Genomic DNA, 12,938 nt, shown 5'->3' with positions numbered 1-12,938 from the left:
AAGACTGAGCATCAAATGCCAAAAAGAATCAATGAGAATGTACACTGAGAATAAAACATTTGACTTGGTGGTAATTTGACTTGGTGGTAGGAGTTAGTAGTAACCACTGAGAGTGCAGTGCAAGGGGTTAAAGCCAATGTTAAGCTTAAGTAGTAAGATTGATGATAAAGGTGAAAGATGCTTGAGGAATAGCAGTAGAAATAATAATTATCATTGTGGTCATCAATCTATTTCACAGACAGATGTGTTCACAGGATGAAGGAAAAGATCTATACCAGATATGAAACACTTACATGGAAGAGAAGAAGGTTGAAATCACAGGAGAGACATTAGCTTAAGCAAAAAGAGACTGTGCTGTTTCATTGACTGTTTCAACGATTTCCTACTACAACTGAAAAATGCATCCCAACGTCAAGTACACAAAAATGTCTGCATGTTTTATGTTTTTTATTAAGAGCTGAGTCACCTGATTTTGTAACCAAAGACCTAATTTCAAATTTTTAGCTCTACCACTTGGAAGTGGGACAACTTGAACAAAATACTTAATCATGAAAATTTGTCACAGCTTCCTCATCTATGAATAGAAATAATAGTATCTGCCCAAACAATTCCACAGGATTATTGTGAGGACAAAATAGCCATGCATGTTAAAGTTGTCAAGGACCTAGTAAATGTTATATGCTATTTCTTTTAGCCAGATTTCATAAACGTTGACTGACTCGGAAAATCAGCTTACTAGCCCAGCTTTCATCGCAATGAATTATAGCTGAAGCAGGAGTAGTTGAGAGGAATTTTTAAAAACTGGATAAAGGCCAGTGAACTTAGCAAGCATTCCACTTTGTCAAAAACACAGAAAAATTCTGCAGCAATAGAACATAATTTCAGACCTGAATCACAGAAAAAAGTTCTGAAGTTAACACGGGTTCATACATTAGAAACTCCCAAACAAGCAAATCATAGTCTGGGCATTGCTGCATTATCAAAATCTCAGAGGGATGTCTTGAGCTTTCTCACATGTCTCAAATCCATTTGCATAGACATGAGGTCTGGAAGAGAAGGGTTCCAAGATACCTGAGGTGAACCGTGGTACAAGAGGCATTATCTCCACAAAGGCCTTGGTTTAAACTTCCTTAAAGGAGAGCTACAGATGCAAAAGTTTGTGGGCTGTTCTCAAGGATGTGTTCCCTAAGCATTTTTCAGCATGTCTAATAAATTATCCAGATAAGGCAATATTATTATTGGCAAACAAATCAATAAAATGCTCAAAATAATCAGAGACTAGTTACAGCATGGCAGGCAAATAGCCAAAAGTAAATGTTTAGTGCTTAATTCAAAATCTCTACTCAATATATATATATATCCAAATTTTCTCCCATGATATTTTAAATAATTTTAATCTTAGTTGAGTAAGTAAAAGAAATAAAAATCTAACCATGGGCATAAGACTTTTTTGCAGGCAACTGAGCCTAATGAGAAATGGCCCTTTTATTTATGTCACTTAGTATCTATTTATTCATTGTTTTATTCATTCATTAGTTCATTCAACAATCACTTGTAAATACCTACCGAGTTGAGGTAGTAACTGTAAACTGCAATTTCATGAATTTTAGTAAAGAAAATAAGGGTGATTGAATGGTAGCTTGAAGAAGATTCTTTCAGGCCTAAGGGACAGAGTGGTAACATGGAGACATTGTAGACATGACAGAATTAATGTAACTTGCCTAGTGTCTCACAACATTTTCTCTCTTTTAGAAGACAAAAATTTTATACCCAGAGTATGTGTCTCATATCTGGTGGCAGGGGTACTGTGAAGACTGCTAGAAGGTGAGTTGTTGTAAAAGAGACACCTGTCAAAAAGTGACTCAGGGTGATGTATTAATCATTTTTACCTGGAGGGTAACCATGAGTACTGAGGTAACTATTAGGTACAAAGTATCTGTTAAGTGTCTAGCACGCAGTAGTTATCCATGAAGCTACCACATGGCCATAAGCAGGGAGAATACATGGGGTGGGACACATCGTTCCCTCATGCTACTCCCAAAACAAAACAGCATTAAATATTTAAAGTTTCTGGCTAAAGACCATTTCAAGACTTGTAAGAGCAAAGAAATAAAAAAAATATATCTGACCCTCAAATTGAATTATAAAATTGAAAATATAGACTGTCCAAGCATAAAAAAATACAAAGCAAAACTGAAATTCCAAGATTGAATTTAATACAATTGGAAAAATACAAAGATTTTTGAGTCCTTTCCAGAGCAGTCAGCATGAAGGGATTGAGAAAGCCATGGAATAATTAGCCTATTTGGAAATCATCAGTAGTTAATTGACATGACCACACTCACGAGAGCTTCTTAAGCCTGTCATTCTCCTAGGGGTAAAGAGTAGAGGAATTTCCACAAAACTACATCCAAAAGTGGATTATGGGGAAAGAAGAGCTCCCAGATTTAAAAAAAAAATCCAAATGTGAAGAACAGTAAAATTTTAACAAGTTTTGAGCTTCTTGGAAACTATGCCAAGTCCAGGCATTGCTAGGAATTGGGTAAGATTTAACTCCTCAGCTTTTTGTTCTAGATTTTTATGTTTCTTTTTCACTCTCAAGCACCAGGACTAGCCCAGGAGTTACCTGTGTTCTAACAAAATTTTAAAATTCAGGACCAAGTAAAACTTTGAAGCTTGCTGCTTAACCAAAACTTAATTGAAAATGCTTTGTTATTTGTGAAAGAAATTTAACAAAAAGCTGTTTTAAGTAACCAGTTTCCAATCCATGTCAACATCCCTGAAGTTATAACAAAATACTCAGAGCTTTTAGGTCAAAAGCTCTGGACTCAGACCAGGAGAAAATGGTGTTTGTCCAAACTCTATCTGCTCTTCCTTTACACGAAGGTCCAGGTCCTCTTGTTCATGAAGAGGTATAACCCCAGGCCTGTAGGCAACTTCTCTGTTCTAATTTCTTCAGGAAAATTAAGGTGCTGGACTAGATCCATGGTTTTTGAGCTTCACTCCACCGAATCCTCATTGTTCCATAGAAATTGAGAACTTTGTTAGAGGAAGGAGGATGGGGGACAAAGTGGGAGTGATGTAGGGAGGACTCCCAGGTCCCATTTTCCACTTCCATCAGAGCACTGCTTTCATCTGGTTTACAAATTGGTTTTCCCAAAGAGATTTTGTTTAAAGAACATAATAGTTTACAAATGTTGGAAAACTTCTCAACTGTAGGATAGATAAGCTCTTGCCAGACTGAAATTTTATGAGACTCTTCTAGAATATCTTAGGTAACTTCTTGCCCAGTCTCAGATGGTCACAATGCTGTTCTCTTGAGTTTCCAAGGCCCAGAGCTGGGGGCAACAACGTCACACTTGCCAGATTCCCCAAGAGTCAGGGTGTATCTGCCACCCCTTGACTTTGAAAACAGTCTGTGTTCAGCCACAGTTGCTAGTGTTCTTTGGTTACTGCCCCACCTTCTCTATCTGATGACCGTGAGGAGAGGATTTCATTTTTGTGAGAGCTCCTTCCAATTCCTCTTACCCTTTTGAACTTGAATATTATTCCACTTAGATAAGGAAGTTGTGGTTAAATGATTAGGGAGGAAATAAGCTCTTTCATACCAATCCAACATGTGTTGACACAACATATATGCATACGGTGTTGTTCTTAGAGTGGAGAGAAATCAATAAGGTAAGAAAAGTCTTGAAGTCCTGTGACAGCAAACCTGAAGCAGTGGGAAAAATGGAAAACGCTGTATGGAGCCAGTGGAAGAGGGTGGGCAAGTGTTTCTCAACTTTCTGTCTCATTTAAACACTTTCAAGGAAAGAGGATGAGACATGAGTAGAGGAAGCTACAGATTTAGACCAACTTTTCTCTCCAAGAGTAGAATGGATACCGTAGATATTTGATGTGGAACATGAATACATGAATATACATTTTTCATGTACTTATATACACATACATGTATTTAGATTAATGTGACACAAAACACTAAATTATGATTTTATAGACATGAAAACTTATAATGAGGCAAAACTTGTAAAGTAAATTCAAAGAAAAATACAAAAATAATGCTTGAGGTGGCACTAATATTGGCAAAGATTTGCAAAAATTATGGTGGAAGTAGGAGGATTGATAAAGGTCAGGAACCCAGGGCTGGACAAGCTCCAGAGTCACTCCGATCTCAGCACTTTTTGGTAAAACTAACCTGTGTGACTTTATACAGACATGTCAAAGTTATCTTCAGTTGTCCCATAAGATGTCTGTTTGCTAATTAACTCCCTCCCATAGTAACTGGTGCACAAAAGATACTAAATAAGGTCTTTTAACTGATGCACAGAAGATGGTAAATGAGATCTTTGAATGGATGAATGCATAAATACATGAATGGATATATACATGAAAGAATAAATAATTGCTGCTTAGCTTCAAGGAGCAAAGATGTGCTCACAACCAGGGAAAAAAGAATGATTAAAAATATGACCCCAGATTCACACTTGATCTTTTGCTGGCCCCTGCCTCACCTGGTATATTTTGACAGGTTTCAGAAAAGGATTCTATTTTTCCCATGATGCTGATGGGCAGGGTCTACACAGGGTAGGGAGTTATTTCATACCCCACCTATGGACTAGGGTCTTCTCAGCCAAGGTTCTTAGATCCTGAGCCTGAATAAAGATTAAAGAAAACCATGGTGCTACACAATTAGTGTACCAAGCAGCTTAGCAAACACAGAAGGGAACCCCAATGAACCCAGGAAAGCCACCCCAAAGTAAATGCCTGTGGAGCTAAATGAGCTTCAATTAGTATAGGTATTGAACAATCATAGAGCATATGGTGTCAGCAGTTCTGTCCTCTGACCTGGGAGCAAGGTGTGTGTACAACACGTAGCACTTTACAACCAGCAGAATCGAGTAACAAAAGCCTATTTTTAAAAATAGTTCATGGAGGACTCTGTGATCTGCATCCCATATAATAAGGCCTTTCTCAAATAGATAGAAATAAATCGGAGAAAACAACTGTTTACATGGTGGAGTGTGTTCTCTTCACGCACGTCCTGTTTGATATTAATCACGAGATTGCAACACAAAGCAAACCCAAATAATCTGTTTGGAGTCATCATTTCTGATTGCTCAAGCTATTCACTGCTAATCGAAAGGATGTTATGAAATGTGAGTCAGACCTCTTCCGGCTTTCTGGAAGTGCAAGGACTTTTTATATAAAGAGGGAACTTCCTAGTCAAGATATTGGAGTAAGAGGCAGGTGAGGAGCTATCAGATTTGTTTACCTAAGAAGGAAGACAGAGGCCAGTATGCACAGCCTTCCTCTGCTGTTGCTGCTGCTCTGGAGCACAGGGTCTCACAGCTTCCCAGTAGCAACTTCGGAAGAAACACAAGAGCAAGAATTGGAGACGGTCCAGGTAAATGCTGAATTTCAATGCCAGAAATGTAAAAGCCTTTATTTGCATTTTCCCACGGTATAACAGAGTAGTAGTAGTAGTAGTATAAAAAAGCTCGCTCTCCCCCAAAATGCATCTAGCCATGCAGACTCCTTTTTTCTAGTTGACTGTGGAAGGGAACTAAAGAAACAATATGCAAATTTGACTCTACAAATTGTAATTCTGACTTCATAGTAACTAACAGTAGGGAGATTTCTCCTCTGAAATTGCAGTTTTCACCAATAATAAAGATAATAAGAACCATGAAATCTAAACACAATCTTTACAAGTAGTTCTCTGTTTTAGTTAAAACTTCATACTATCAATCTTTAGAAAAAAGAAAGATTTCCTATCCAGTGTCTCAGTAATTTTATCTTTCGCCAGAAATACCTGGAAAACTACTACAACCTGAAGAGTGATTGGAATCCAATTGAAAGGCAGAGAAAGAGTGGCCTAGTGGTTGAAAAACTGAAGCAGATGCAGGAATTCTTTGGGCTGAAAGTGACTGGGAAGCCAGATGCCAAAACCCTGAATGTGATGAAGCAGGCCAGATGCGGGGTGCCTGATGTGGCTCAGTTTGTCCTCACTGAGGGGAACCCTCGGTGGGAGCGTACACACCTAACCTACAGGTAACCAGACTGAGCACCAGAATGAGAACACTATTTCCCATTAGAGCTGTAGAAAATGAGGTCTTATCTGTCTCTATTTTATTTCATTTTTAAGGATTGAAAATTACACACCAGATTTGCCAAGAGCAGATGTGAACTATGCCATTGAGAAAGCCTTTCAACTCTGGAGTAATGTCTCACCCCTGACCTTCACCCAGGTCTTTGAGGGTCAAGCAGACATAATGATATCCTTTGTCAGGGGAGGTAAGCTATTCTTGCAGCATGAAAGTATTCTCACCTTAACTTTACCTGGCTCCCTAATCTCTTCAGCTTTGCAGCTAGAATTTCTTGTTTAAGAGGAATATTAATTTTGTGAGCTTAAGGAGAGAAACTATAACACATTTGATTGAAGCCTTTTGACTTCTTAGCAAAGCAAATGCTTGCCCTTCTGTGTTAGCCTAAATAAGACCCAAGGGGGACATTTGTTGAATTCTGTTTTGTTTTGTTTTTTTCTGCAGATCATCGTGACAATTCTCCCTTTGATGGACCTGGAGGAAACCTTGCTCATGCTTTTCAACCAGGCCCAGGTATCGGAGGGGATGTCCATTTTGATGAAGATGAATGGTGGACTAACAATTTCAGAAGTAAGTCAACTAGTCTTGCCTTTCTCAGTTCCCCTACCCCTTCATAGTTCATTGCAATAATTGGTTGATTTAACTAAAAGAATGCATCAATGGAACTACTACCACTTAGAAAATTCATACTACATTTATAAAATTGTAAGAAAAAGATATTTTTGACATATTAGTAACAGCATCTTATTGGCTACAAATAGGTCACTCTAAAATTTCTATTAAGAAAATATTAAAAATCCTAATGTATTATTTGTGGGCATCTACATGGAATTTTTTTTTTTTTTACTAGAAGGACGCACCATAATTTAATAGTGGTAGTAAGATCATGTGGCAATTAAGGGAGGAGAGGTTATATGTGTTTTCCAAAATTTCCGGCATTAATTAAGCATGTGTCAGTTTTGTAAATAGGAAAAAAGTTTGTGTTAATAGAATTCTATTGCCTCTCTGTGAAATAATATGTGTCATCTAATCATTGTCAAGATTATTGAATCTGTGCTAGACTCAGTCTACTGAGTTTGTCTTTTAATCATATCAGTGTAATCATAGAGTCTAGGCTTTAACCTATCTCTTCACTATTCATAAATGCACCCTTCTCATCTTAGGAAAAAAGTTTTATATATATATATTTTTAAAAGATATGAAGAAAATATGAGCATTAGTCCTTATAGAGTTGTAGATTACTACTTAATTAAATATCTCAAAACTGAAAACATTTCAAGCAATTGCAAATAAGTTTATCTGCCCTTTTAGATTACAATTTGTATCGTGTTGCTGCTCATGAATTGGGCCATTCCCTCGGACTCTCTCATTCTGCTGATATTGGAGCTTTGATGTACCCCAACTACATATTCACTGGTGACGTTCAGCTCTCGCAGGATGACATCGATGGTATCCACACCATATATGGTAAGTATAAAGAAAAACATCATAGACAAAGGTTCCATTCAAACATCCATTAGTTGTATCTTTTAAGAAGCTGTTTTTCATTGTTTATGTAGTCTTCCAATACCAGGCAGCACTAACTCCAGATCTTTTTTCTTTAGGACCTTCCAAAAATCCCATCCAGCCAATAGGCCCAAAAACCCCACAAGTGTGCGACAGTAAGCTAACCTTTGATGCTATAACTACAATTCGGGGAGAAGTGATGTTCTTCAAAGACAAGTAAGATGCCAGGCCTCCTTATTTTGTATTTGTAATAACAACACTCACTGCTATGGATCCCTGTGGGCCACTACTATGCTTCCACATTATTTATCTTAAATTTATTTACATACGTGATTATATAACAATAGCGCTTGCTTTCATTTGCATAACCTAATGAACTTATAACAGCTTCATTTTCCCAAAAGTATTCTGCCATTTGATTCTCAGAAAAAAATACCATTGAAGCAGAAGACCTGTAAATATAATCCCATTTCACGGATCAGTAAATTAAGGCAGAGAAAAGGAAGGAGACCCTTTGAGAGCATAGAGAACATTGGTGACAGAGCAATAATTGGTCTTCTGACCCCTACTCCAGGGCTCTTTTCATTGACTGAACTCTTTATGATGATCAGTATATTATTACTTTATTAAGAGAAATCAGTCTTTTTCATGGCGCCACCATGCTGATCCCCTTTATGTATCACCCCTTTTATCCTGGAAGAGAAGGCCCTCCCAAAGCCTGTGACAATGATAGAACTCTGTCACCCCCAGAGACCTAGAGAAGGGTAGGAGCCATTGTGAGGGAAAACCCATGAGTTCATGAAGCCCCTCTCTTGGGCAGATGTGAGCAATCACAATGTGCTTCCCTCCTTAGAGGAGGAGCCTAGATCTTCCTTTGCACCGTGTGGCCACAAAAAAGGCTAGGATCCCCTCACACTGGAGGAAGAGGCCTGTCATGCACACCATACTGATTCCTAAAGGACCAGAGAAAATAATTACATAGTCTTTTTCTGAATGATGCAGTCCAAAGCACATAGAAAGTAGGGGTGCTCAGAAAGGCTTGCTTCTCCTCAGCCTCTCTTTTTGAAGTGTTGTCCATGCTGTTTCAACACTTTGTGATCATATCTACCCCAGAATGCAGAGTACTGGCTGCTAATGCTTTTCATCCTTCTCTTAATGATTTTTGAGTATAGACGATAAAGCTGAATGAATGTAAACCATCCAGGGTATGGTTCCATGTTGGAGAGTGCTAAGGAACTACATGATCTTTAAGGAAAGCTCCCAATATAGCAGCACAGACATATCCAAACAAATATTTGAGGGATAACTCCAAGGAACAGGACCAAGTCTAGAATTTTCAGGAATTGAAAGGACACAGATCATTTAACATCACCAAGTCATGGAGACATGAAAAGCTAGAAACAGTAACAGTAGCTGACTTACCTAAGGTCTCAGTCAGGCAGAGCAGGACTGGATCTAGAAATCACATCTTCACTGTGTCCTAGAATCTGGAAACTCTTCTATCAGCCCACATGCTGTTTCCGCAGTCCCTATTGGTCTATAGAATCAACTTTGTTAACCACCAACCAAAGCAAGACAAAAGGAGTGGCTGCCAGATCTGAATTTAAAATTAACCTTTGCCTCTTATCAACCGTGTGGCCTTAGACCTTCAGCATCCTTGACCTTCATTTCTCATCTGTAAAATGAGATTAATATTCTCTTGCAGGGTTTTCATGGGGTAGGGTGTGACATAAGTAAAAGGCCTGTGTGTTGGAAGTGTTCTCTAATGAATGTAGGATATTAGTTTTATATTCCAGCCAGTGGGGTGCTGCAGGGGGATCCTAATGGTTTGCCAAAGCCAATTTTTAAATTTTGAGCATTTTGCAAGCTGGTTGTTAAACACAGCCATTGTTAAAAGTTAAATTATATCAATTTACAATTATATTTAAACCAAAGGTAATAAAATAATCAAAACTCACTCCTTTGTAATTACTTTGCTACATTTTAGTAGTCATTTATGTTCTTGAGGTTGTTATGCCTAGTGTATTTGTGTGGTAGAAGTCCTACACATGGTGCACTACCGCAAATCTCTTGAAATCTGCTGTGGTGGAAGGATTTCCACTGTGGAAATGAGCACATGCTACAAACCAGCACTCCTCCCCGACCTCCGCATTGGAGAGCCAGAGGGCGAACATTTATCAGCACACCACCAGTGCCAGTAATAAGAAGGATGTTACCCAGAGCTTGCTATAGATTAGATCAAAACCTTTTTTCTTTTTCCAAACCAGGTTCTACATGCGCATAAATTCTTTCTACCCAGAAGCTGAGCTCAATTTCATTACTGTTTTTTGGCCAAATCTGCCGGGTGGACTTCAAGCTGCTTATGAGGTTGCTGATAGAGATGAGGTCCGGTTTTTCAAAGGTAATGCTTCCAATTATTTTTCGGTTTTTATGAATTAATTTTTTATTGGCTGAGATATAAGAGAGTACTAGCTCTCTCCATGGAATTTAACAAATCTAAGTCTCAACAAATCATTGGGAATCCATCATCATTTTTGCAAAGTATATTTCTGAGTCATTTTAAATAAAAAGCTTATGACTGGAGATAGAAATTTTTTGGCCTGTTTATAAAGCTAGACTTAGGAAAGTGTTTTCTATGAAAACTATTTATGCATTTTAAACAGTCTCTACATCCCCGGGGATACTGAGAAATAAAATTAAGACAATTGGATCAGTACTGTAGAGGGGATGGAACAGGAACATTTAAATTGTGCTATTTCCTAGAGCTATATTAATACAAATGACTCCCCTCTGAGAGGTGGAGGTCCCCACTGGTCAGCCAGATGGGGATGCTGCAGGCTTGCTCTCAAAGTGTGGTCCTCAGATCAGCAATGTTGACATCAAGTGAGAAGTTTGTTAGATATAGAGAATCTCACTTAACTTAATGCTCTTAAATTCCATCCATGTTGTCAGGTCCCATTCCAGACCTTGAATTTTAACAAGATTCCCAGGCAATTAATATGTACATTAAAGTATGAGAAATCCTGAATTACCATGAATTGACTATCACTAAGGTAGCATCATGAATTCTTTAGTCACTTGAACATTTGGCTTTGGAAAGAAGCCCCCAACCCCATAAACCATTCATCCTCAAAGCTGCTGCAGATTAGAATCACCAGGAAACTTTTAAAATATATACTGATTTAATTGGTCTGGGGTAGGATTCCAGCATCAGCATTTAAAAAAAAAATCTCCCTAAATCATTCTAACGTGCAGCCAGGACACTGCTGCAGCATGTGAGACTAAGAACTTAGCTGGAAATCTACTCACTGTCTACTAATGCCCTGAACAAATATTTTCATCACTGTTTCTTGATTGGCAGGTCATAAGTACTGGGCTGTTCAGGGACAGGAAGTGCTACCTGGATACCCCAAGGACATTTACAGATCCTTTGGCTTCCCTGCAACTGTGAAGAATATTGATGCTGCTGTTTTTGAAGAACATACTGGGAAAACGTACTTCTTTGTTGCTAACAAGTACTGGAGGTAAAGATTGAGTGCAGAAAAGGTTAGGGCACCAGTTCTCTCTACATAGAAAGAAAGTTCTAGATTGAACCATTTAAAAATGAGTCTCATGTTTCCTTGCCTTCGTTATCATTGTGGGCGATTTGAACAGTGGGGATGGGGCCTAACAGCACAGAAGTGTAATTAGCATTTTATCTCGGTTCTTCCTCATTGATGTAGTGAAGAATCACAGGTCAGTGAGATTTAGAAAAGATTTATTAAAAGTATATTTTAGAAAGACAAGGCATGCTCCAAGGAGACACATGGTTTTAGCAAAGAGAGCTGTAACAATCCCGAAGTGGGAATCTCTGCCTTATATTTTGGCCATGATGGGTGGTCCCAAAAGCATTCTTAGGTGATTGGCAAGTGAGGTCATTTTGATTGACACTTGGCTACTATATAACACTTTGCCTAGTGCACATGTGCTTACCCAGAATTCAGTTTGTTATAATTAGATTCATGAACTTCTAGGCATTAACATAGTATTATAATGACAATATAATGAGCATTAGATTGTGGGCAAATTAGGATAGAACATTCTGCGCAGGTGTCTGTGGCCAGATTAAACCAGCTAAGATTATGGCCATCCTGTCCTTTGTCTCTGGGGATGCAGAAAAGATTCTCTAACTACTAATAGGGTGTTCTTTGAGTAGTCTCTAGGCTGAGCCCCTATTCCTTTGTACCCCTTTTGCTCATGTCTGACTAGCTACCTAACACCTTTTCTATGAATGGCTGTAGCCAGTTCAGCATCCGCTTCTCTTGATCAGTAATCATCATGCAACATCTCAGGAATCCAGGGAGCATTTCGGGCTGAATTTGAAAAAGAAGAAGAGGGCATTCATCTTCATAGAGCTACTTCAGCCAACAGGAACTTATGTTTAGTCATGTTTTACCTTAATAGGACATCATACGGCACCAACTAGAGAATTATAATTAGATGCTGGAGTTCAGAGGGACCTTATAAATCTAATTCACCCAACATCCTACCTCACCTCATCCCACCCTTCATTTTACGAGTGATCTATGAAATTAAAAGTTCTTACTATGTTTCCGTTGTGAATTCCCTATAATGATTTTGAGAAAGCTACATGTTTAACAAATGGTTCTGACATTTTTTATTATTTTTTGACCAGATATGATGAATATAAACGATCCATGGATGCAGGTTATCCCAAAATGATAGCAGCTGACTTTCCTGGAATTGGCAACAAAGTCGATGCTGTTTTCCAGAAAGATGGTAAGTGAATATATATGTATTTCTTCTATTTCTTTGTCATAGAATAGCATCAGTATTGTTATTTGCAACAGGAAATGCCAAAAATATTTATTCTCACAAATTAGTTGGGTTTTTCAAGAATTGAAGTTAAACCTAGAAATATTTGTATAATGGAGTAAGTCTCTTTTGTTTTATTTCTAGGATTTTTCTATTTCTTCCATGGAACAAGACAATACAAATTTGATCCTAAAACGAAGAGAATTCTGACTCTCCAGAAAGCTAATAGCTGGTTCAACTGCAGACAAAAGTGATCAACTGTTTCTGTTCAAAAGTTAAACAGAAAAATATATTTCAACAGCCCAAAGAAGGCATTTTCTTAAAGAGCCTTATTTTTAAATAAAATACAGAACTATTAAGTATTATCTTACTTACCCCTATTCTGCATATTTTTTATAATTTAGAATGTAACATTTTATGTACTATTATAACTTGGTTTCACAAATGAGGGCTAAGGAAGGTCAAGTTCATGGCTTATTGATTCATATGGGCCAGTTTTTCAAAGAGAGAAGC

At 38.0% G+C, this 12,938-nt stretch overlaps 1 protein-coding gene across 1 annotated transcript; it reads left to right on the top strand.

Annotated features, from left to right (window-relative positions):
* The first annotated feature begins 5,258 nt into the window (after positions 1–5,258).
* Positions 5,259–12,679, top strand: MMP1 (matrix metallopeptidase 1). Its single transcript, XM_006907541.1, has 10 exons — positions 5,259–5,404; positions 5,807–6,051; positions 6,146–6,294; positions 6,549–6,674; positions 7,416–7,571; positions 7,709–7,826; positions 9,878–10,011; positions 10,972–11,134; positions 12,286–12,389; positions 12,570–12,679. The coding sequence occupies exons 1-10, from the start codon at positions 5,297–5,299 to the stop codon at positions 12,677–12,679; spliced, it is 1,413 nt and encodes a 470-aa protein (XP_006907603.1). The 5' UTR covers positions 5,259–5,296.
* The last annotated feature ends 259 nt before the right edge of the window (positions 12,680–12,938 follow it).

Source organism: Pteropus alecto, unplaced genomic scaffold, assembly GCF_000325575.1.
Source record: "Pteropus alecto unplaced genomic scaffold, ASM32557v1 scaffold12, whole genome shotgun sequence".
Lineage (NCBI taxonomy): Eukaryota > Metazoa > Chordata > Mammalia > Chiroptera > Pteropodidae > Pteropus > Pteropus alecto.
This window is presented reverse-complemented; position numbering and strand designations above follow the sequence as displayed.